Source organism: Physella acuta, unplaced genomic scaffold (assembly GCF_028476545.2).
Source record: "Physella acuta isolate Inbredline_101_S28 unplaced genomic scaffold, ASM2847654v3 ptg000489l, whole genome shotgun sequence".
Lineage (NCBI taxonomy): Eukaryota > Metazoa > Mollusca > Gastropoda > Physidae > Physella > Physella acuta.
Window position 1 is genome coordinate 152,174 of NW_026732008.1, and position 25,949 is coordinate 178,122.

The window sequence follows — 25,949 nt, forward strand, 5'->3', positions numbered from 1 at the left end:
TTTGCTGCTAAATATTTTGCCATCAACAATTTGCAGGTAATTAAGAGATTTATATTAATGCATATAGCAACTTCTTTTTATTGAGTATCCTAGTTGTGTTCAAAACAGTCAGTGTTCTAGGAAAAAAAAATGGTCACAGATCGCAAGACTAAATATACCATCACCTTGAAAATGTACGTATTAAACCTTCCATTAGAATAATTTTACATGGACAATAAAGAATTACATCATAGTTCATGTTGACTTTGATTCTCTTCTATTCAAAAGTTTAGTGACTTTAAAATTTTTTGCTAAATTATACATTTAGCCCAACGTTTCATTCAAGATAAACATGTAACAGCTGTTTCATTACTTTACATAGTAATTTGTTTATTCTAAAGATACAATTAATAAACAGAAACATTACGAAAATCATTTTTCTATAATAACTTACATTAATTTATCTTGCTAATATAATATTTATAACATAACTATACCATTTTAGTCTAATTAATTGTATATAGTTCATTTCAATTTAAATATGTGAAGTGTTAAAAGCTTCTGTATATCCAGCGGTGTAGATGAAATATACTTACAGCAATATCAAGCGATTTTACTTAAACAAATAGAAGAATTACAAATAAAAAAACAACTGCATAATAGGAAATTTGCTTAAAGAAGAGCTTTTGATATACTACTGTTTTATATGATGCTTATTTAGATGTATTCGTATGATCTTCTTTAACATTTGTCACATGTTGAAAGTGGAAAAATAATTTTCAAAAACATTTCTTCTATCACAAAAGAAATATAACTATAACATTTATGATCCTCGTTTTATCACATAAAATATAGGTAGGAATAGGTGAAAAAGAAAGATAAGCATGAAAATCTATTAGTTTAAAACATTTTCATTGTTGCCTCCCTTTGACCATTAAAGTTTTGAAGTTTTTCAGTTCAGTTTCAACAACCGTCGCTGGTCCTTCTAAAAAAAAAGAACTTGCACTTGTTATGCCTGGTATATTTTTAGCAGTAAAGCTTGTAATTACTTTGATCAATATTACATGCATTAAAATAGCTCTAAAATATACTCTTTTATTATATAAAAGATGACCCTATGACTATAATATTTTAATGATTCGCTTTGGTTTGGTACATAAACCATTGTTTTTAAATTTTTCAAATATTTTCCACTTTTTGCCATAACGTATGATAAAGTAACGTTATCTAGCAGATGAAATAGAGTTAATCTATTTCTTTGAACGTATACATTGTGTGGTCAGAGCCGCGTTTAAATTTCCCGATTTTACTCAGGAACCCATCAGAGCTGGATGGACTCAGGAACGATAGACTTACATTTCAACATGCGAGTGTTCTATCACCAGTTGGTGAAAGTATTTAGAAGAAATAAGAATAAAGAAAATGTTTACACAAGTGTCAGTCTATCTAAGAGACAAACTCCGATCTCACATTTCTATTGGAGTAGGACAACACAAGATGTAGATCTTAACGGTTGTGTCTGGTATCAGTTAAGTTTATTTGAACTTCACTTCATTGAAATTGATCATTACTAGGGTCTAGACATTTATTTATCCTTATATATTATATAGATTTCATGGCAGCTTTGTCATTTTAAAACCACCTCCATCAGTAACAAAATAAAACTAACAAAAGTTGTTTCACAACAATTTGCACATTTGATATTTAGAGAACATACTCATTGGTCTATAAAAAACAGAACAAAGTATTTTTACCTTGGGCATTTATTTTCTAATTTTTTATAATTTTGTAAACAAATAAAAATAGCAAGAAATTTGATTTGTAAAATTACAATTCATGGAAAGAATAGATCAACAAATTTGCCGACATTTGGTACCAGGAAATTATTTACAACAATAAACATATAAAGTGCCTAAAAAACATTATGGTAGATGCAAATTGTAACGGTTAAACGGTTCGAATCAATCAAAACAATTGTTTTAATCATTTAAATGTAATAAAATGTTTACAAGACAAGCATATCTCTACACAAACAGTTTACTGACGGGAAATATTCCACCATTTTGTTTGTTTACATTGTGTAGACAAGGGGAGAGAACCAACAGTTACATCAAAAAATATCTCCCCACTATAATTTCCTTCAGAGTTTGATCCACTGAGGGGGTGGTTAGAAAACCAGGCGCGATTTCCCAGCCTGTAGACCTGTGCTCCACTGGAGCCTGGACATGTACATGTTGTGTACCTGTACCTGGTGTAGGGGATATAATGCTCATCATCATACCTCTCATGTTTCTGAGTCCATTGTCCTACAGAGACCTGTTTAGGACAGCCATGAGGATGTGACACTATAACGGTCAACTTGTCCACATCATCAAATCTCAAGTATTTGTCCTTTACTTCCCTACATAAGTCATCAAAGCGCCGACACATCTTGTACAGTTCATCAACCAACTCTAAGTCACATGTCACATATTTCAACCAACACCTGTCACTCTCAATGTTTGCCCCACCATCCACCCCCCAGCCATCAAGACTGACCACTGGACTTTTATTGTCATCAAAACCCTAAACACACCTGGTCTGTCTCGCCTCACTGTCATCAAACACCACGTGTGTGGCTGTCAACACTTCAATCATTCCCCACCCTTTGCTGGGTGTGGCAGAGACTTGACACTTGGCACAACGACAAGTTCTGTCACTCTCTGTGTACTTGTTCACAAGCCACACCCTCCCCGTCCCTAACCTCATCACGTGACTTCCTCTGTCATTAAAACATGGATATGGAAATTGAGTGCCTGGGTAAAACTCTGGTCTCTCTAGACTGGTGAATTTAGTCTTTACCTGGACAGTTAGGGCTGCCAATGTTTTGATTGTCTCAGACACAAGCTCGTCGCCATGGTAACGTGAGGGGAGACAATTTGCGTTGAAATCTATAAGCGGTATAAAACCTTTGTGACCTGGATTCTTCTTACAGCCAGTAACATGTTTATGTAGATCAGCTTCTCCTCCATAGCACATCTCAGCTTCATGATTTCCTGCATGAATAGAGGAAACAAATAATTTAAACAGCCTACAAATTTAAACACTGATATAAAAGTATGCACCTATTATTATTTTGATTAGCTATACTATGTTTACACTAACACTAGATTTAGCAATCTGGTATAGATATAAATTAAACTTTTATTAACTCCTTCATCTAATGAACTATAAAATTACTTATAGTAAAGTCAACTAAATGTTATCACTAGCACAGATTTATAATTGTTTAGACTAGAGTTGTCTTATGTTTGTCATATCTTACCTGGAATAAAGACACCTGTTTGGTCACTTTTGAAAACTTTACTTGGGCTCTCACAGTATGGCACATCTAAAATAAAAAAAATTAGAAAATCATTACAGTGACAAGAAAGTTGGCATTACTGAGATAAACTCTTATGGCTTGATAGATACCCTCATAAAGTTCATAGGCAGGTATGTAAGAAAATAAATTTTAATAGAATTCAATGGGTATTGAGCATTTTGTTTTTACACTTATAAATATCACATATAGGTTATTAAGAAGTTGATTTTAAAGTATTTGAATGTTAAAAATGCCACAATAATTTATAAATTAGCTAAATTACTTAAAGATTTTGTTAAAAGAATGATTTATCATGTATCAGGCTCTACCTTCAGGTGTACTTGGTGGCTCCAATTTTCTTTTTCTCACTTTGTTTGCGGTTTTCATGGTTTGTTTTACTGTAGATATGATTATAGAACATTAATATAAAATAGTAACTAGGTTTCATAAGTGCACAAATAAAAAATGTATACAAAAAAGAATTTGTAGAATATACTTTACATCTGCATATCAACGTTTCTCTAGTATTAGAAACATGTAGTAACTTGAAATAGATTTGTTTCTTCTAAGTAGTGAAAAACACATAAAATTAATACTACAAATGAAAAAAAAAAACATGATAATTGTTGGCTATAAACATAGCACCTATGGTAATCAACTTATTATTTATTTGATATTAGCTTCTGATAAACATGTTAATAGTTTTAATTAAATGTGATTATCAAAAATTTATTTTTCTGAAGAATGAGTTATATTGGAAAATAAGACCTTAATATTGCAGCTTACATAATAAATGACCTGATTAATTTTGATACAATTGTTGGGATATTTACTAGCTGTCACTGAAAAGTGTCTACTAACCCTTGAAAACAAAAGTATCTGATTATTTTGATGAATAAAGTTAAATCATTGTCAAATTTTCAAAAGATAATTTATTTTCTCAATAGTCAGAAGTGTTAACCTAGAAAAAATATTCCAATTGATTCTCAGCTAATCAATATTCAGTTTAATTGCACTGTTTTGTAAAATATATAGTCTTAATATCCTAATCAGCTTGTTTGCTGTTAATTTTCCTGCACTATATTTAATAAATATACCTATCAAGTATTTTATTTAAAAATTGGAAATAGCAACTAAAACATCTACACTAAGTTTGCAGAAACTGTAACTTATTTAAACAAGTATAATACACAACGTGAATACTTAACAGCTTCTGTGGATACATTGCCTATATCCAATTAATTTAGAATATCCCCATGCCCAAAAGTTCAGATGAAGTTAAAACACATTTCAAATAAAAATATTTTATGAGAAGAATCTTGTTTGGTAGTAATTACAGCAAGATACCTAATTAGCCTGGATCATTAATGAGTTTAATAAAAATCAGTTATAACATTTAACTTTGAACTATTATGAACATAAAAATAGAATAGAGCATGTGCATGCAATAACAGTCGTCACATAAAAATGGTTAGTATTTCATATATATTCTCAGGCCTAAATAAAATGTATGAAGATTAACTTCTGAAAGAGAATCCATTTGTCCTTCAATATTCATTTTTTTGTAGATCTACTTATGAATAGCTCTATAGCATAGTTAATTGTTGAAACAAAAAATTGACATAAAAATTGAAAATACACCTCTATAAATCCCCAATGATGTTTATACTTATTAATGCATTAATATGCAATAATAAATTAGGCTAAAATACTACACTGTAAAATGACCTATTAGTACCAAACATTTGGTTAGGTGGTTTAGACTTCATTATACTTCATACTGAATACTTTAAAACGTTAAAAATGATACACCTACTATTATTTGTTATAGACTAATTTACTTAAATTTACTTTATTCCATGTTTAGAAACTATTTTCTTTGCTTTATTTTTATTGTATAATTATTGGTCGAATTCTGCATTTTAATTTTAACCCACACTCTTTTATATGACCATACATTCTTAGACAGAAGTTCTAAATTGGATTCAGTTCTGGAAGTTGTATAGATCTAGAATTAGATCTAGAATCTAGATCTAGATCTATATCTCTAGATTTCTAGATCCAGTTTAAAACTAGAATCTAGATCTAGATCTAGATCTAGATCTAGATTTAAATCTAGATCTAGATTCTAGATCTAGATCTAGAATCTAGATCTAGATCTAGATCTAGATTTAAATCTAGATCTAGATCTAGATTCTAGATCTAGAGTTCTATACTAGATAGATGTCTAGAATCTAGATCTAGATATGTAAAATCATAAATGTATTTGGGCCCGATAAATTAATACAATTCTTTAAATGTTTACCAAAATGATCAGTAGAATCTATTACTAAGATATGACTGTAAGATCTGCTATGAATTTTATTTTTAAGTCGGACTAACCCGAGAGTTGAAGGCAGCTCCACTAAAACAAAGTGAGAACGTCTGCTTACATATGATTGCTCGTTTTTATAAATATTATAGTATCGATAAAAAGACACGAACACTTTATCAAGTTATAACTACTCAAATTTTGTTTGCAAATTAGGATAATTTGCTAAATAAATGTCAGATATAAAAACTATCTACAAAACATAAATTGTTTTTATTTATTAACTTTGCATAATCTAATACTATTGTTATTGATGCTAGTACTCGATTTTTTCTTGGGCGTCGATACCACAAGTTTTAATTGCCACATTTTAAATCTACTGACGATTGTTTGTTGAATTCAATTTTATGTTAACCTGTATGTCTACTATTAATTATTGAATTAGGCCCTAATGTTAAAAATAATTGTAGTCGTATAAGGGTACATAAGCTGTTCAATGTGTACCTCATAGCTAGATGTTTGTTTTAACTATTGTATAAAGGCTAAATATTTGATAATTATTTATGTATTATAGCCAGAGGCGTAGCGACCCTTCTCGGCGCCCGGGGACAAACTTTCAATTTGGCGCCCCCTCGGGAGAAAATTTTCAATTTGCACCCCCCCCCCTCAAACTTTCGATTTGCACCCCCCCCCCTTCAATCTTCCGATTAGCACCCCCACCCCTCAAACTTTCGATCTGCACCCCCCCCCCCCCCAATCAAACTGCAAAACTGCCGCTAAAATGACATTTTAATTTGTTCTTACAACCCATTTTGGCGCCTCCTAAGGTCGGCGCCCGGGGACATATGTACCCCCCTGCCCCCCCCCCCCCCCCATCGCTACGCCTCTGATTATAGCTGAAGGTTGTATCATCCCTTCTGGCACATGGATCATCAATATACTCAAAACTAGAAAACTTAAGGGTACGTTATGTATTATTAAGAAAGAACATTGTTTAAGGGGTGAATAGAGGGGGTATGTGAAAAGCTCCCACTCAGGCAAGTCTCTCCCCCCCCCCCACCCCCTTTAACTAAATCAGCAGTATGATAGGTGCTTACATGTGAGGTCGTCACGTGGTTAAAGTACAAATATTCCCAACCAAGTAACAATTCGCACTAAAACTTTACCATTAAGATCAGAGGTACGGTTAAAACTGGCCGTATATTTTAACGGCATCGCTTTCTCTATCAGTCAGTAGCCTATGCTGCAAATTCAGTGTCGATCACATAATTTTGTAAAGTCCTACCACTTCAATGGTCGCATATAAGCTGCTGAATGAAGTACCATAACACCACAAGACACCCACTTTCCCTCCAAGGACAGATAACGGGGAGGGGACGGGTGGTGACGTGTTGTGCTATTCTACATCAGCCGCCCACCTACTTCACTGTATGGGATGTGAGCTGAATGCTTTAGAGCAACACAACCCTAAACTTGGGCTACGAATCAATAACTTGACTGAAAATTTTGTTTTGTTTCCTCTAGCATTTTAACATGTATATCGTTGTTTCTAGTATGTTGGGAAAAAATTTATTTGATACATCTACAATTATATCTATACATCACAAACATATACGATAATTAAATGAAAATTTTCAACAATGTTCTTCAAACAATTGCCTTTAATTCATTATCTCTAATTAATGTTAAAACTAGAAGCAGAAGAATGCAGCTAAATCAATTAAAGGACAAGAACATTTTACGAACAGTTTCTAAATTGTTGCTAAAACTATAGCTGTTATAAACTAGGTAAAATGTGTTAACTTCATATAAGAAGTGATATTTTGCACTCAAAACTAGTCTTAACCAGAATTTCTTCCAGGCATCTCTTCGGTGGGGGGGGGGGGGGGGCAAAGCCCTCCCTCCCCCTGAAAAAATTCTACCGCCCCCCCCCCCCGAACGAAATGAAATTTATATAATTTATATAGAAAATATATATGCCTACTTTTAACAGTGTCCGCCCCCCCCCCCCCCACGAAGAAAGTCTACCGCCCCCCCCCCACCACCCCGAAATGTTCAAGTGTCCCCCCCAAAGGAAAAAGTCTGGAAGAAGCACTGGTCTTAACGTAACTAAATATGGTAATCTATCGTTTTGGGTACGTAAAATCGCCCGCGACTTGTAATGTGAAAACCAGGTGACTCCTTAAATTTTAATAATTATTTCACATTTTGAGGAGGATTTATATTTTTTAAAATACAAAAATGTTTCCTTGTTTCATTTATGTACCTGTTTTTAAACAATTGAATTAAAACTTTTCAGTAATAAATGAACACCAGCGATGTTTCCAACAGATACAACCATGCTCATTTACTATAGCAGCCATTTTGTTAAAGTTTTATTTTTATAGACTTATAGCGCGAGATTCAGGCGGAAGTCATACTATTTTACAACTGGCTGCTGTTCATATAGCAAATCTTGCTTGCAGACACTGCTGTTTAAAGTTAATTTCTGGCCTATATTTATGTATTTAGCCATTGATTTAGGTTTATTATTCATTTATCTATAATATTTGACACACACATATCACAATATACTTCTATTACAGCCTTGACAATGAGGTAACGTTTTCGTACATTAATAGCCGCGGGCGATTTTACGTACCCAAAACGATAGATTACCCTAAATATAGATTAACCACTTAGAAAATAACTGTTCTTAATTTCTTTAATTTGCTTTCAGTTGTGTTTTTAATAGAATGATCCCAATTAATACAGCTATAAATATAGACCTTTATTATAAAGACTTATAAAAGTAAGACATCAACAACAAACTTAAACTCTACCTTCAGCTGCGAATAAAAATGTTTTCAAAATGGCCGTCCAGCCAGGTACTACGAAATTCTATTTATAACCTATAAAATATCCCGGTTGCCTGATTTTCCCGCTATTACTTGTGTATGGAATTTATGAAAACGCATTGGTTAAATAACGTGTGGTCTATTTGTGTCGAAAATGTTTAAGTCAAGATTATACGATGTAAAATGTACTTAAAATATGTAGGGTTAAGGCACCGTTAAGGTATTGAAAGTAGCGAAGTACCCGTGTTTAGCAAAGAACCCCCCCCCCCTAAGGGATGCCTGGTAGAAACTCTGATTACGATGCATCTCAAACAGAAAAAGGAAATGAACAAGACAATGTCTGATGAAATAGGCTAATTAATTGTATACATTCTTTTCCCCAAGCTATCTTAAATTGAAGTTACGCATAGGTGTAAGTATGTTTTCGGGGGTATGAAGAATGTTAGCAATTCAATATTTACTTTCATTTATAGGCCAACAGGGGTAGTGTTTTGCTCGTGAAAACTATCCAAATGTTTACTCATCCTGAGTAGGATAAACTAAGTTTTATTATCTTGTTTGTGTGTGTTTGAGTGTGAATGCGAATTTCAGTATTCTTTTTAGTATGTTGGTGTGTGTGTGTGCGTGTGTGTTGGAGAGTAAGAGCGTGTCTTCCTTGACCCGTATCGCTGTTTTACTTGTTCACATATTCATTTCAAATTTCGGCATTAAAATATCATAGTGTTCCAAAAAAGAGTTACACCATTTTCAGTCTTTATTTAATTCTATTTAAGGCTATCCCCGTATTAGACCTTCCATTCACCTTTATTATTTTAACCCCATGCAATCAAAGAAATGTTTAATTAACCACACATGACACACCGCCTTAATGTGATGTTAAATGTCTTGAATTTGTTTATTAAGAAATCTTTCCATTTTTCTCGTTTTTGTCAGCATTCGCGTATATGCAGCTTTTCGTTTATGTCCTACGAAAGTATTATGCATTTCTGACCTCTTAACATTTATAGGCTTTTTTTAGGTAATTTAAACAAACGCATTTTAATTGTCGCAAGTTCTTTGAGGCAATCAGCTTAAAGAAGTTGAACTAATCACACACAACTGGAGTGTTTTTTAAACGTCCAAACATACTTTCATAGATCAGTGTAGCCAAATATTTTGTTCAAATAATTACTCATACATACACACACAGACAAACACACACACACACACATACACACACACACACACACACATATATATATATATATATATATATATATATATATATATATATATATATATATATATATATATATATGTAGGCCTATATCAAGGAAATACATAATGCTCTATCTTTAGCTCCTTGGTTATTCCAGCTGTTTTCTATTAGCTTCTTACTGTGATGTCAGTATTTTAGCAAGCAGGTAAACACATTAGAAAAATACAGAAAAGGAATTAAAATAAATTACAAATTATTCGTAGCTTTGTCTTTTGGTGACTAAATTACGTTTACAAAACAGAGAATGATCAATTTTCAAAAATAATACATTACAACGGCCACGCAAGCGCCGTGTTATACTGTATCAGATCAGGAATTTCCGAAATGACGCATGGTTACCATGCTTTTTCCACTAGGTTTAAATGTGTGCTTTTGTTTCTCGAACTAATTTATACTAATTTAAATGTCTGTATTTTAAAACACTGTAACATGTAGAGCTAAATAAGTTTTAAATTAGTTTATACAGCAATTAAATATTTACAAACGTCAACGCTTTTAAAACTTAATGAGTTATATAATACTTTTTTTCTTTGAGTTTATGACAGAACCAGCAACGTTTAAATACACAAAATAGTGTCCACCAACAAGTAAAGTGCACAATGCACTCAAACATGTTATAATATAATAATAATAATACAATAACTAAATGATGTGTTGAAAAGCGGTACAAAAAATAATATTAGAATGATAATTTATCTGTAAAGTTAAATTCTTTGGTGTATTTTTATATGTGAAAATAGCTTCAATTTCTGTCACATAAAGCTTAGTGAGTGAAGGGGGGAGGAATTTGATTTCTGTCACAATAAGTGGCAGAGAGTGAGAGGAATAAAGTTAAGAAAATACGATGTTGCATTTTTGCAGTTTTTAAATTAATATTCTATGCTTGATATTTCAGACATACACCTGTCCATTTTACAGCGATAATCATGAATCAATAGTTATAATACATCATAATACTATGCGGCGACATACAGCAAAAATAAAACTAAACACGTATTATTGTAACTAAACTTAAAGCAACTGCAAAAAATGGATAATATATTACACCATAATAATTACATGTAAATATTGACAATACAATATATTATATAATATTGAAAGAGTCTTAAAAAACCTTGATTCTACCTAGGCACTTTTAACAGATTATGTCGGAATTTAAAACAATTATACATGTAGCCATGTTTTATGATACGAGGGAATTGCCTGTATGGAAACACATTTATCCGGGGTAGGTTTTGAGAATTTCACAAGTCTGTCAAGGATTTAAAACTACTTTTCTCGCCAAATTGTCATCATATATTAGATTTTTTTTTCAAATAAAGCTTATTGGTTACACAAATGCCAGGCATAAAATGAATTATAAAAACACTATACTAATTTTTGCAATTTTCATTAATTGTGAATTTTGTAATGATGACTTTTATTAAAGGCAAGAACTCGATTTCTTATTTAAATATCGATCTCGATACTAAAAGTTTCAATCGCCAAATTTTTAATCTTCAGACGATTGTGTGATAATTCAATTTTACATTAAGATTTTCTAACAGATTTTATTACAATGAAATATAATTGTAGTCACATACGGATCTATGAGCTGTTTTTGTGTATCTTGTAGTTTGAATTATTTTACAAATTAATAGTGGATATATACATCAAATTCAAATTGGAATGAAAAAATTCATTATTTCATATTCTAAAATTGGAAGATGATGTCATTGGTATTGTGCATTTTTCGTAGTTTAAACATGTAAAATGTGTCGTAATTGTCTTTTGCGTTCAGTTTATTAGAACTTCACATTATTAAAATTGATTATTACTAAACTGTTATCTATAAATATTAAACATTTGAGCTAAATTGTAATGTTGGTTTAAGAATGCTTAAAATATCGACATAATATAATACTATATAATACAAGACAAGATGTAAACAAACATTTTACAATTATACAACATACTAATGATAGAAATGTAATGAAAGTAACAAATAAACATAACTGTTTTCTTTTAAGCATTAGATTTTTATTGTGTAAATGGTTTGTGAATAAATACAAGCAAGATCAAATTTAATATAGAATTTTACAATTCATCGTATAATGATATATAGTTAGCCATTTAACCATTTTTTTTTTGCCTACAGGTGTTACGGAAAATTTTCTGAAAGTTTTAAAAAGAAAATCGCCAACCATCGACCAAGTATGTAGCAAGTTATAACGGTTAATCAGTATAAAGAACCAATGCGTTCGTTTTAATCTTTGAAAGGTAATAACATGTTGATAAGTCATGCAAGTTTTAGCACAAACAGTTTAAATAAGGTAGAAGTTGCTCTTTTATTTGTTTACACTGCGTAGATAATGGTTGATAACTACCTGTTGCATCCAGTCCATATACTCCCCACTATAGTTTCCTTCAGAGTTTGATCCACTGTGGGGATGTTGACACCACCCGTCCTCTCCCAGCCTGTAGACAGTGGCTCCACTGGAGCCTGGAACTGTACATGTTGTGTACCAGTACCTTGTCCAGCCATCTCTCTCACGTTTGTGTGTCCATTCTCCTACAGAGACTTGTTTAGGGCAGCCATGTGGATGTGACACTATAACGGTCAATTTGTCCACATCAACAAATCTCCTGTATTTTTTCCTTACTTCCACACATAAATCATCAAAGCGTCGCCATAACTTGTACAGTTCATCAACCATCTTTAAGTCACATGTTACAAAACTCAATTCACACCAGTCTCTCTGATTATCTGCCTTACCTTTCACCTCCCAGCCATCAAGACTGACAACTTGACTGTTATTGTCATCAAAACCTAAAACACACCTGGTCTGCCTCGCCTCACTGGCATCAAACACCACGTGTGTGGCTGTCCACACATAAACCTCCCCCACACTTTGCTGGGTGTGGCAGAGATTTGACACTTGGCACAACGACAAGTTTTTCTGTCATCATTTGTATACTTCAACACACTCACCAACCTCCCCGTCCCTAACCTCATTATGTGACTTCCTCTGTCATTAAAACATGAATATGGAACTTGAGTGCCTGGGTACAACTCTGGTCTCTTTAGACTGGTGAATTTAGTCTTTACCTGGACAGTTATGGCTGCCAATGCTTCGATTGTCTCAGACATGAGGTCGTCGTCATGGTAACGTGAGGGGAGACATTTATTGTTGAAATGTTTAACAGGTATAAATCCTTTGTGACCTGGGTTCTTCTTACAGCTAGTAACATGATTGTGTATTTCTGCTTCTCCCCCATAGCACATCTCAGCTTCATGATTTCCTATAAAAAACAAACAACACATTATTGAAGCAGCCAGTGAAATACTGGATGTAATGCTAAACTGCCATGTTTTGGAGCAAGCTATACTTAAGCTTTATAAACCTAGCACATTTGAATATTTAGTCACATTATATTCGTCTAGTATTATGCTGTATGTTACCTGGACAAAACACACCTGGTTGGTCAATTGTTTTATCTTTAGTCTGACGATCATAGCGTACCAGATCTGAAACATTGCATGAGTATGTTAGATTTCAACATGCAGTAAAACATAATGATACTGTCGCTATATAAATAACACAGTAGAGTCATTTAAATTTAAAAAGCTATACACTTTCTGAATTCTAAAAAATGATACAGTGTAACTATGTATTTTTTCTCTTTACAGTACAAAACAAATGTGTAACTGTATACATAGATAAGTTAACAAATACACAATTTAAACAAAAAATTAAAAAATTACATCACTTTTTCAATGAAATTTATTATGTCTTCTTACCGGTACTAGGTGACACCCATTTTCTTTTTGGTTTTCTGTAAAAGTTCCCCATGACGTATGCTGCTGATAATATAAAATATGTACCTTATAAAACTAGTAAAGGGCTTAAAGATTATCTAAGACTTTCATTCATTCAAAATATTGTTTATAGAAAATTTCAGTGTTTGCAGACAGCTTTATTCATATAACAGTCTCTGGTGATGTCAACACCTTGATAGAGTAGAAAAACTGTACCAAGTACGAACCAAATGACACACTACAGGGATTTTCACAATTTATGGTTGTTGGGTTGACTGGGACTGGTTTTTACATTAACTCTATCAAAATATATTGAATGATGAATTGACAAGATAAACATATTAAAAAATAAACGAGTAGCATTGAAGAGAGCAGCGCCTGCAGTGTTTCTTCCAAACGTTTTTCTCCGGGTGGGGGTGAGGGTGCACTTGCATTTTTCGGGGGATGGGCGGAAAAAATTTCGGGGGGGGGGGGGGGGGGCGACAGTAAGCGCATGACTACAATTTAAACAGCACTTGCTTAGTGTGAGGGTTGATGAATATCCAAGAAATGCACAACACAATTGCAGTTAGATATCACAGTCCTTTATTTCTCTATCCTTCAGTCACCAAATCAACCTGCCTTCTTTCGTGCCCAACCTTCAACTGCCCGCCGCATTCATTCCTACACACCACATTTCTCCCGCTCACAACACAGCCACTGTCACCCGACCAGTCGCTTCCCTTGTACCCTCGTTCACTCCGTACAACAACATACACGTCAACACACCCGGCCTCGCGTCACACTACAAGCTACATACACACACGCAGTGAGCCGTTCCACGTATTCACCTTTCATACACATTACATCACCACACTTAGAATGATAAAGTTTTAAAGTGGTTATTAAATATATACTAACACGTTATATTCTTAGTTTTTTCAGTGTTTTTAAAACGATTTCGTTAAAAAAGCTGTTAGAACCCTTGAAACTGATGAATCAAAATTAGAGTATATTTTAGTAGCAAAGTCGCTACTTAATTTGGTCCGACACTCTGACGTATCTATATATAAACCATGACTATAATAAGAAACATCAGCTCAACATTTAATCAGGAATTCCCCATCTGTTTTTATGTAAGCAGGCGATAACACTCCTGGTAAACAAGACTCGAAAATATTAATAATAATATACATACACGTACAAGTCACTCTTACATTTAGATTTGACTCATTAGATTACATAAACACTAGATCCACTAATAAATCATATTATCCAAGTCACATTCGGCCACTTCTAGGTGAATTGTGAAGTAGTTGGATACTTACTCGTTGTTTTATATAACTGACATATCCGCCGTTCTGTCTATAAAATAACTAGCTTTGTGCATTCGTATTATTATTGTGGAAAACTACCAGCTTAAGACCAAACAGAACGAGGTCACATTATGACATTATGTCAGAGTAATAATCCAAATATCACGTATATTAACTATGCTATCAAATGCACCTAAATTTTCACGTGGATAAAGTATGATTAACAATATATATTTATTTATTATATGCGTATTTAAAATAAATTTGTGTCAATAAAGCTCACTGAGCATTGTATACAGATCAAAACAACCGAGTGTTTTTACACTTGGAAAATTTTAAATATAACAGTGGAGAATATTGGTTATTAAGTAATCAACTAAATAGTTTAATTGTCGAAAACATATATGTAAAGGACAAGCCAAGACAAGGGGACAAGTGTCGATCGTGTGTTTTCTAATACAGGCCAGGATATAAGTAAAGTGTGTGGGGTATGTGTTGTCAAATACAGGCCAGGACACAAGTAAAGTGTGTGGGGAGTGAGTTATCAAATACAGGCCAGGACACAAGTAAAGTATGCGGGGAGTGTGTTGTCAAATACTGGCCACGAGACAAGTAAAGACTGTGGGACTTGTGTTTTCTGTAATTTGAAAACTATTACATCTTTTTATTAAATACTAGCGTACCCGTCCCCCGCGCGTTGCCGCGGGGATAGAATAAAGTCTGACGAAATATATTAGAAGGATATCACCAATGCATTACCAATCATATGTTCTTAGACGCATCACCTTGTTTTCTAAAACTGTGTTATTTAAATGTCAACATTGCCTGCGCTTGGATAATAATTATCGGGACACGGGTTTTCCTACACTACTGCATGAAAATCTTGAGTGTATATTAATCACTCACCGAAATAATTAGGTAGAACACACTTCAATGACCACCTATATGTCAGGGACGTAGAGGGGCGCTCTCAGGAGCCCCCCACCCCCCCCCCACCCCCCGATTACACTACCGCAGAGGCGCAGCGTAAGGCCCCTGGCTCCTTAAAACTAACAGGCGCCATCGTGCTCATAGGATAACCCAGCGTGCCAAATAGCATCCTGTAAACAATGATGCCGATTTCGTCATTCGCTAAAGTGACACAAATGAAGAGGATTTTTTTCTTTAACACATACAAAAATTATTTGACGTGTTTTAAACATCAGTTCGACTGATGCAATATGCTAGCGTTACTAATGGTCTATTATTAGATGCTCGGTCTCAATTTCGGCCTGGATCGTCTAATAATAGATGCTTATTGCATCATTCGCAAAGTGACGAAACTGTACAGGATTTCCTCGCGTTACAAAGTTATTTTTAGAAGCCTGTTGTAGTTTTACCGCTGAATATAGTAGTACCCCTTACTCGCTTTACAGGACGCTCGATTAACGGATGCCAAGTGCCAACTTAGTCGCTCTAAAACTCTGGGCGCCAAACCGTGTATTGACGAAAGTTGTACCCTATATGGCGCCGCCCGTAAGAAACTTTAGTTTTTTTTTCGCAGAAATATTCTCGGGAGTATTCTCATCTACTTCCTAAAGTTTCATCGTACTCGGATGAACCGCATCCGAGTTTTTTTTTTATATACCGTATATAGAGAAAAAAAATCGCTTCCCCCCCCCCCCGGTGGTGCGCCGCCCTTGCAATATTAAACAATATTTTTTACAGAACCCTACCATTGAGTGATCTAATCATCTCCCCAAAGTTTCATGGTACACGGATGAACGGTGTGAAAACGAAATTTTATAAACCTCATATAGAGAAAAATCGCAGCCGCCCGTGGCGCCGCCCTTGCGAAATTAATAAAGTTTTTTTTTTTTTTACATAACCCTTCCCTGAATTGTTCTAATCAACTCCCCCAAAGTCTCATGGCTATCATGTCACACCAAAATCGACTTATTTTTATAAACGTATATAGAGAAAAATCGCACCCTCCCGTGGCGCCGCCCTTGCGAAATTAAAAATTATTGTTTACAGAACCCTTCCATAGAGTTTTATAATGAACTCCCCAAAGTTTCATGCCTATCGGATAAACGGTGTCACTGCAATTCACTTTTATTATTTTTATATACCGTAAATAGAGAAAAATCGGACCCTCCCGTGGCGCCGCCCTTGCGAAATTAAAAATTATTTTTTTACAGAACCCTTCCCTAGAGTGGTATAATGAACTCCCCAAAGTCTCATCGCTATCGGATGAACGATGCCAAACCAAAATCGAGGTTTTTTTTAATATACCGTATATAGAAAAAAAAACAAATCGCGTCGTGTCGGGGCACCACCCCTGCGAATTTGAAATTTTTTTTTTTCACAGAAATCTCCCCATGAATATTCTCAACAACTTCCTAAAGTTTCATGGCGATCGTGTGAACGGTGACACGGCAATTCACTTTTATTATTTTTATATACCGTATATAGAGAAAAATGGCACCCTCCCGTGGCGCCGCCCTTGCGAAATTAAAAATTATTTTTGTACAGAACCCTTCCCTAGAGTGTTCTAATCAACTACCCAAAGTTTCATGCCTATCGGATAAACAGTGTGAAATCAAAATAGACTTTTATTTTTATATACCGTAAATAGAGAAAAATCGGACCCTCCCCTGGCGCCGCCCTTGCGAAATTAAAAATGATTTTTTTTACAGAACCCTTCCCTAGAGTGGTATAATGAACTCCCCAAAGTCTCATGGCTATCGGATGAACAGTGTGAAATCAAAATAGACTTTTATTTTTATATACCGTATATAGAGAAAAACAAATCGCGCCCTGCCGGGGCGCCACCCCTGCGAATTTGAAATTTTTTTTTTCTCAGAAACCTCCCCAGGAATATTCTCAACAACTTCCCAAAGTTTCACGGCGATGTGATGAGAGGTGTAGTAGTTCATAAAGGACACACAGACACACACACACATACATTGCTTTTTATATATATAGATTTTAGTAGGCGTGTAGGCCTACTGTTGTTTAGAACAAAAAGAAACACAAACTATTACATGTTTTAGCAGGATATCTGTTTTTACAAGATTTTGCTTTGTTCACAACTTCCGTTTGTGGTTTTGTGTCAAACCTTGTATCTCAAATTTGACAATTTTCTATTGCAGCTATTTCGTTCAAATTTTCTAAACATCTTTGTCATCGAGAACAATAAATGGATATCTAATTTAATTAGATGATTAACTAGTCATTAAAATTAATAAAACCGGACATAACAAGATTAAATGTTTGCGATCAATAGATTGCTAACACTAACAACACTCACTGGCAGAATGGGAGATAACTAGCTAGACACTATCACACGACCAGTCAGATGAGCTGTGATTCACGCTAAATGTTTACAATCGTAGAGCGTGGTAGAATTAGTGAAGGCTATTAAGGGCAGATAATATAGTTTTCAAACGATTTGAAACCAATGGAGCTAGCAAGATTAAGAACTACACCTCGCTTTGTCTCTGTAAATTGTGATCAAAGACGGATGCTTTTCACTGGGCAGATAATCGTATTTTAAATATCATGAGCAACTAATGGTGTTTCAAAGCAATTATTTTAGTCATGTCGACTTCATAAATTAGGAATAACTAAAATTAAACATATGTTTTTAAAAAAATATTAAAACCTTAATTGCAACAAGATTATAAATGTACTGAAAATTTAAAAAATAGAACTAATTGGCATTCTTTATTTAAAAAAAAGCCTATGTCTCACATGAGATCATTGACGTATTTTAGCTACACATTTTTACTTTCTCGTACATACGAAGTATAGAGAAAAATCTTGTAATCGTGCAAAAAAAATAATAATTTTGCAATCTTGTCCGTATGTCTGTGTGTGTGTGTGTGTCTGTGTGTAAACACGATAACTTGAGTACCGTTAAAGCTAGGTTAATGAAATTTCACATATAAGTATTTTATCAAAATCGTAGATCCTGATCAACTTTTGAGCGATTTCCGATAACTGGAAGTGGTACTTTTTCTACTTAGAATTTTTTAAAAGCCTATAACCTGAGTACTATTTTAGACAAATGAAATTTCACAAGTAAGTAAACGATCTAATTCTCTACCTTCTGTCAAATTTTGAGTAATTTTCTCTGACCAGAAGTACTAATTTACGCTATTTCCGATTTTTCAAAAAACGTATGTAAAATTATAAAGTATTAATAATATCCCGCACTATTATGCACATTTTATTAGGCGTTCACTTGGTGTGCAGTTCTTTTTTTTTTACGAGATTCTATTCTATTATAAAAAGTTTAAGTAATTAAAATGGATTACAATTATTGTCTATGTCCTGAGTTGCAATCACTCGTATTTTTATATTAGAATATTCGAGAAAGTTTGGGGGAGATCACTTTCGGCTTATTTTATAGAAGAAAGCAAATTGGTTTTTTTTTTAAATTTTCAAATCATTTAAAATCTTGTAGCTATTCGTAAAATTGATAAAGATGAATTATGAACTATGAATAGGCCTACTGACTATAATCAAGATGTTACGTTATAATGCTTTGGTTTTTAAATTTAAAATTATAAATAGGTTCTATGAGCTTTGATTTTCGTGGCACTTGGAAAAAACCCAGAAGCATAGTGCTAAATCACTTTTGGCGACTATTGATGTTTTCTCTAGATCAAAAAGTGCGTTTTGGTCATTGGTCTGTTGCTTTATCTCTAGGTAGTCGACTTAGTTGATACAGTTTTTATTTATCAGATTGTGGATGTAGTTTGATTTGCTGTGTGGGATATCTCAATAGATGTCAAGTTCATGGTTGTGAATTGAGGAGTTTAATATCCCGTAATGCGAAACAACGATAATAAATTGTGTATGAAACTTGAATTAAAGATTCTTGTAATAATAAAGTATCGTGATTGATTTTTGTTTCTAAAACACTACTTAAGCCAGTTATTTTGTAGAATGTACAACAATTATGTTTAAGGAAAAGGCGCTATAGTATTTAATGATTAGTGCATTGTACTACATTAGTTTAGAATTATTATTCTACTACGATTGAATAAAATACTAGTATTAAATTGTTTTCCCTAGGGCTAATTAGTTTTACAAATGACCTGCTGTGTTACAGTCTAGGGCTAATTAGTTTTACAAATGACCTGCTGTGTTACAGTCTACGATGGCAACTGATGTCATGTTTGGACTACCGTGATGTGTACTTTAAAGTATCATCTTAGTGTGTGTGCATGCGAGCAGGCGTGTATGTGTGTGTGCGTGCATGTATATGTAGGTGACGTGTATTTTAATGAAAAAGATCTTTAATTTAAATGTTGTAAGTTTGGTTGTCTGTGTGTGTGTGTCTGTGTGCGTGTTTGCGTGTGCGTACGTGTGTGTGTGACACATATACAAATCAAAATTTCAATATTTAGTTTTCTTTATTTTGCTAAGTTGAAAGGTAACCACAACTGGTTCAGGCTTTAGGAAGAAAACGCAGATCTGAATAAAATTAGAAATGAAAGTCAAAACGTTGTCTTGAAGTTAGAATGATGTCTTCAAGCCCCACTTCATATCGCAGCCTCCCCATCGGTCGTCAGTCTGATCCCGATAGTACTGGGTCCATTCATTGGCGATGATGCACTGGTGTGATGGAGCGTCACCACCACATTGTGAAGCGTCTCCTTCTGCTGCCCATTCATAGCACATCTGTACGGCTTTCATCCAGTATGGTGCGTTGTCAGGGACTTGAATCATCCATCGCATTTGGCATCCACCATTGCGACTGCCTGTGTCATCAAAATACTCAGGAGTGTTTTGGTTTATCGGAGCGCAGTATATTTCACCAGCATCTCCTCCGCATTGGTAAATATCGTCTTCTGCGTGCCACTGAAAGCACATCTTTACTTGATTCATCCATGCAGGGGGGTTGGTCCAATTTGTGAAGATCGCCCATTGCATCTTACAGCCTCCCCACCTCCAATCCGTCCAGTCTTTGTATACAGGGGTCATTTGATTGACGTCGGCACAAAGGTCTTGAGGAGTAACGCCGCCCCCACCGCATTGGAACCCGTCAAAGGTTCCCGACCAATGCATACATAATTTTGTTGTCGATATAAACCAATTAGGAACACTAAGGTATTCGTCAATATCGCTAGACAATGCAACAACGGCACTTTCACTGACTTCTTTGCTGTTCTTCAGATCGTTGAGTCGGCCCAAAAATGTACTGATTATGCTATTATCAGACTTTATTTTAGCTGCATAGATGAGAGACTCCAGTTCTCCAAGGTAGCTTCTTATCAAATAGTTTTTGACGGCCGTTTCCATGGATGTCATTTTTGTTTCGTTTTTGATTAAGTCACTAATGGGCTTCAACTTGCCAGAGCAAAGCCAAGGGTCGTTCTCTACTGTCGGCTGCCACTGTGAGAAACCATCAGCGTTTTGTTGGAGATTCTGGTCGCCTCCATAGTATCTACTTATTTGCTTGGTGTTCGAATTAAACGTTTCGTCCACGTTTACATTTGAGTTTAAGCCCCCAGCACTGGCAGAAAATGCTTTATTGAAGGAAGCTTTAGCATTGGTCTCGATATTGTCTTCCGTTTTGTTTAAAAAATATTCTTTCGTTGTCTCAAACAACATTCGTATATAACCATCATACTTTCCCGTTGAAAAATAATGCGTGCCGTAAACCTCAATAAATTTGTTGTAAGCGCTAGGGTTACTTTCATAGGTCCCAGTGAGGGTTGTGTCAATGTAGGTTTCGGGAAAGTTGTCTAACGTCAAATTTTCAGGTGGGTTGACATTCATATAGGTTACCCCGACAAATGACGTAACATCAGTCAAATATCTAGAATCGTTGGTGATGTAGCTCTGCATCGTCTTGAAGGAAGAACTTGCTGAGAAAGCAAATTCTCCGATATTAACGTCTAGACCTGCATTAGAACTCATGCTCTCTCTGACTTCAGTGTAGGACGTGTAGGAGGTGACTTCAGATGACATGTATCCACCGGGATCAGAATTAATTTGCCAAATCTGGTTAAAATAAAAATAACAATATGACACTTAAGCCGATTTCTCAAATATACGCTTGTCCAAATGCGACAAATGTCCGAAAGGACACTTGCCCGCATGCGACAAATGCCCGAATGCGACACATGCCCGAATTGACATATTCCCTAATGGGACAAATGCCGAATGGACACTTGCTCGAATGCGACAAATGCCCGACAGTCACTTGTATGAAGGCCGCTGGCCCGAAAAATGTTAACATGATATAAATTACTAAATAGTCAATCTTAATCAATTTAAATTTGCTATGTGATAACTAATACATTTCTAAGTAAAATGTAAGAGAAAAAAATATTATATATTAACAAGCAGGTATTATTAATTAACTGGATGTATAATATAAAATACTTTCAAATTTCGCAGAGTGAAATCTGATTTATTTACTACAAGAGTTTGTTGTGTGACACACCTGATCAGGCATATCGTACGTTACGCCTTTAGGACTCAGCCATTGCTTTTCTTGGTCACATGTCAGTTGAAAGATTGGACTCAACAAACCGTCGTCATGAGCAATGTCGAGTGGAAAAAATTCAAATTTCGAGATATCAACACCTTTGGTTATTTTTGACAGCCCAGGTGGTAAGTTGGTGCAGTTTTTAGCCGCTGCTAGCGACAAGACAACAGGGAACCATAAAAGTAAATTTTTAAACATCTCTGTGACCTGTAAATTATCAACATGACAACAAAATCATCGCTTTAATTTCCCGACGTTTAAAATAGGCCATAGCCATAGCCATAGCCATAGCCATAGCCATAGCCATAGCCATAGCCATAGCCATAGCCATAGCCATAGCCATAGCCATAGCCATAGCCATAGCCATAGCCATAGCCATAGCCATAGCCATAGCCATAGCCATAGCCATAGCCATAGCCATAGCCATAGCCATAGCCATAGCCATAGCCATAGCCATAGCCATAGCCATAGCCATAGCCATAGCCATAGCCATAGCCATAGCCATAGCCATAGCCATAGCCATAGCCATAGCCATAGCCATAGCCATAGCCATAGCCATAGCCATAGCCATAGCCATAGCCATAGCCATAGCCATAGCCATAGCCATAGCCATAGCCATAGCCATAGCCATAGCCATAGCCATAGCCATAGCCATAGCCATAGCCATAGCCATAGCCATAGCCATAGCCATAGCCATAGCCATAGCCATAGCCATAGCCATAGCCATAGCCATAGCCATAGCCATAGCCATAGCCATAGCCATAGCCATAGCCATAGCCATAGCCATAGCCATAGCCATAGCCATAGCCATAGCCATAGCCATAGCCATAGCCATAGCCATAGCCATAGCCATAGCCATAGCCATAGCCATAGCCATAGCCATACAAGCAAAGTATCATACAATTGAAATCAGTAAAAGAGTACATTACAACAGTGGCACAGTTGCCCACTTTTAGATGACTAAAATGAATCAGGGGATGCACAGAGCCTACGTGGTGTAGTTTAACCGGTGGCTCATGAGAGCACCCAGTGACACCCTTGACACATCACTTTACGGAGGGGGATTAACCAACAGTAAAGATCAAATATTGTGCATGCACTGTTTACAGTTACATAACTCAGTTATAGAAAACTAAATAAAACACAAACGGTAAAGCGTTTATAAAACCCTTCGCAGAAAGTGCTGTGTCACTTAGCTGTGTACAACTAGATTGCACAAACGCGCAACGAGTACGCTAGTATATACAAAACACTATCACAAACGAGCAACATATGTTATAAGCTAAGGCACACATATTTAGTAATGTTTTTAAAACTCACTGCTTCGATGGACTGTCGGTATGAAGTAACCTTCTATGAACAAGATTTAATGCTGCATTGTTAAATAGGTTTGATGTCACACGAGGTGTGGATACAGCAATTACAGGCCTGGCAGGTATTATATTATTTCTAACAGTTCAAGGCGAGATATTTTGCAATCCTCCTAAACCAATTGTGATTTTGCAATATGTTGCAAGACAGATTCTATTACATAACACCTATGTAAATTATACAGTTTTTACTCATTTCAATTGTATGGTGCTTTGCTTGTAATTTTTATCATTTTACATGTTTGTAAACAAGAAGTAACAGTCACATTTAATTTGTACAGGGCAACTCTTAATAAAACCAAGCAAATTATGTATTTAATTTCCTATACAAATGTTATAGTTAGAAACGTTTTGAACTATAAATCGGAATTTAAAAAATCTTTTTTTTTAAATAGCAGAATAAAGTCTTTATCAGTTACTGTGTTAAAAAACTGTTAGAGTTGTGAAAGTGAGAAGTATCAGAAAAGAATACAATAAATGTAAACAGGCTTTTAACACCTACACAAGTCAATTATTTGCCAGTCATGAAATAAAGAAATTTAATTTTTAACATCTTAACAAAGTCTTCTCAACAAAGTAATTTAGGAAGTAATTAGCTATAATAGCCTTTTTTTCTTCTTTGTATACAGCTAAATACATTGACAATAACTTAGAAAAAATGAGTATTGCAGACATTTGGCTACAGAGACTAATTCAGTACCCTTTGTTGCGATATGTTGCAATATTTAAAAATAAGCACCTCCATAGTGATCAGCAAATCGACAGTTTTTCAAAAGTGAAATTGGAAATTGAAAAAAAACAGGTTGCTTTTTTTTATAGGGAGATTATTCTAAAGGGGTGCAAAAGTTTAATGAACGTTAATAAAAAAGATGCCTCTCAAGCTCAGAGACCCACACTTTCAATCATTGTATGTAAACCTGAAGTGTTCGCCCGTGACAAAAGATAATATATATGCCTGTGAGAGAAAAATTCCTCTTGGTTCTCAACTGATTGACACAACGAAAAATAGTGCAGATGTGCATCTGACACAGTCTGCAATATTTTTATTATCTTCAAAATCTAATTTTCGCCCCGTACAGACCGAATCGGACTTACCACACCTAACCACCCACACTCTCACTTACTAAGTACCTGGCCCGAATAAGACGCGTCTGAAGTTCAACCCACCTACACCCTCATTGATGAAGCTACCTTCCAATATTACTAGCAACATTTTTAGGAGATAAGCTGTCTGCTTTATAGGTGATATACCGCTAATTGCCACCAACACGATTTTTAGTTTCCACCAGTCACTTAGCATAACTTAGACAGAAGGTGGAATTTCTTAGTTGGTCATTGCATATATAATTAAATTAGCTTAAAACCAGCTTTGCTATTAATTGCTGCAAGATGCTCAGTTAATCAATATTGAAGCTTGTTTATGACTTACTTAAATATTATATAAAAAGACACATTATTTCCAAAAAAAATCAAATGTAACATTGCCAACATGGTTCCATTAATCTTTTAAAAAGATACTTTTATTTCTTTTAATATTTTCCCAGGTTCTCGTTGCTTGTATAGATAAGATTATGTTAGAAGTTGGGATCCATAATTTGGGAATTTTTTATAGCTTTATGCAATGTTAAAAAAATGTGTGTTGAAACATTGTACTGTTGTCACAACACATAGAATTACAATTGTACTGTTGCTGTTATTCATGATTGCCTTGCATGGTATATTTCTTACAATTTTTCATTTGTTTTGGGTTTCACAAGTAATGTCGACGGCAACTTTGCTTATTATTGCATACTTGCAGTTATTATTGACTTATGGTTTGTTAAAACAATGTTCTATATTTTGTACTATATCTTTGCAGGCACATGAATATGTGCTATTTTTTCTTGCCTTACGTATAAAGGCTTATATTAAAAGTCTAACGCTGAGATTAATGTCGGTAATTGTAAAACTTCTCTCACTTTTCTGCTGTAAGATCCCCTGCTCTTAGGTGCTATAAGTTTAGTTTCACTTTGTTAATTTCACTGTTGGTTTTGTTATTCATGATATTGGATTCTGCTTGTATCAAGCCGGTTTAATAAAAAAAAACATTTTTTTAAATACGCTGCATTATTAATTATATATTTAACATTGTTACGTTGCTTGTGACTTAGTTCACGTAACATTCAATAACTTACCTGGTTTAGTTAATTAGAATTTACAGTGTGTCTGTAGTGATGTGAAGTGTATGAAAGGTGTGTGCATGGGATGGATCTCTTCGCATGAGCGTGT

General features: G+C 34.8%; 3 protein-coding genes across 3 annotated transcripts; all 3 read right to left on the reverse strand.

Annotated features, from left to right (window-relative positions):
* Window positions 1-1,739: 1,739 nt before the first annotated feature.
* On the reverse strand, window positions 1,740-8,495 carry LOC131944358 (uncharacterized). Its single transcript, XM_059304917.1, has 4 exons — window positions 8,456-8,495; window positions 3,652-3,720; window positions 3,284-3,349; window positions 1,740-3,014 (listed from the first exon to the last, which is right to left on the reverse strand). The coding sequence occupies exons 2-4, from the start codon at window positions 3,707-3,709 to the stop codon at window positions 2,545-2,547; spliced, it is 594 nt and encodes a 197-aa protein (XP_059160900.1). The 5' UTR covers window positions 3,710-3,720; window positions 8,456-8,495; the 3' UTR covers window positions 1,740-2,544.
* Window positions 8,496-11,742: 3,247 nt separating this feature from the next.
* Window positions 11,743-13,688, reverse strand: LOC131944360 (uncharacterized). The gene is made up of 3 exons (XM_059304918.1): window positions 13,510-13,688; window positions 13,171-13,236; window positions 11,743-13,010 (listed from the first exon to the last, which is right to left on the reverse strand). Exons 1-3 carry the CDS (start codon window positions 13,559-13,561, stop codon window positions 12,538-12,540), a joined length of 591 nt encoding a protein of 196 aa, XP_059160901.1. The 5' UTR covers window positions 13,562-13,688; the 3' UTR covers window positions 11,743-12,537.
* Window positions 13,689-20,219: 6,531 nt separating this feature from the next.
* LOC131944355 (perivitellin-2 67 kDa subunit-like) lies at window positions 20,220-23,697 on the reverse strand. Its single transcript, XM_059304912.1, has 3 exons — window positions 23,632-23,697; window positions 22,267-22,518; window positions 20,220-21,821 (listed from the first exon to the last, which is right to left on the reverse strand). Exons 2-3 carry the CDS (start codon window positions 22,507-22,509, stop codon window positions 20,331-20,333), a joined length of 1,734 nt encoding a protein of 577 aa, XP_059160895.1. The 5' UTR covers window positions 22,510-22,518; window positions 23,632-23,697; the 3' UTR covers window positions 20,220-20,330.
* Between the last annotated feature and the right edge of the window lie 2,252 nt (window positions 23,698-25,949).

Coding starts and splice junctions, on each gene's coding strand:
- LOC131944358 (XM_059304917.1), bottom strand. CDS start 3,709: ATGAAAACCGCAAACAAAGTGAGAAAAAGAAAATTGGAGCCACCAAGT. Junction 3,350..3,651: donor GCCACCAAGTACACCTGAAG/GTAGAGCCTGAT, acceptor TTTTTATTTTAG/ATGTGCCATACTGTGAGAGC. Junction 3,015..3,283: donor AACAGGTGTCTTTATTCCAG/GTAAGATATGAC, acceptor CTATTCATGCAG/GAAATCATGAAGCTGAGATG.
- LOC131944360 (XM_059304918.1), bottom strand. CDS start 13,561: ATGGGGAACTTTTACAGAAAACCAAAAAGAAAATGGGTGTCACCTAGT. Junction 13,237..13,509: donor ATGGGTGTCACCTAGTACCG/GTAAGAAGACAT, acceptor GCAATGTTTCAG/ATCTGGTACGCTATGATCGT. Junction 13,011..13,170: donor ACCAGGTGTGTTTTGTCCAG/GTAACATACAGC, acceptor TGTTTTTTATAG/GAAATCATGAAGCTGAGATG.
- LOC131944355 (XM_059304912.1), bottom strand. CDS start 22,509: ATGTTTAAAAATTTACTTTTATGGTTCCCTGTTGTCTTGTCGCTAGCA. Junction 21,822..22,266: donor CGTACGATATGCCTGATCAG/GTGTGTCACACA, acceptor TATTTTAACCAG/ATTTGGCAAATTAATTCTGA.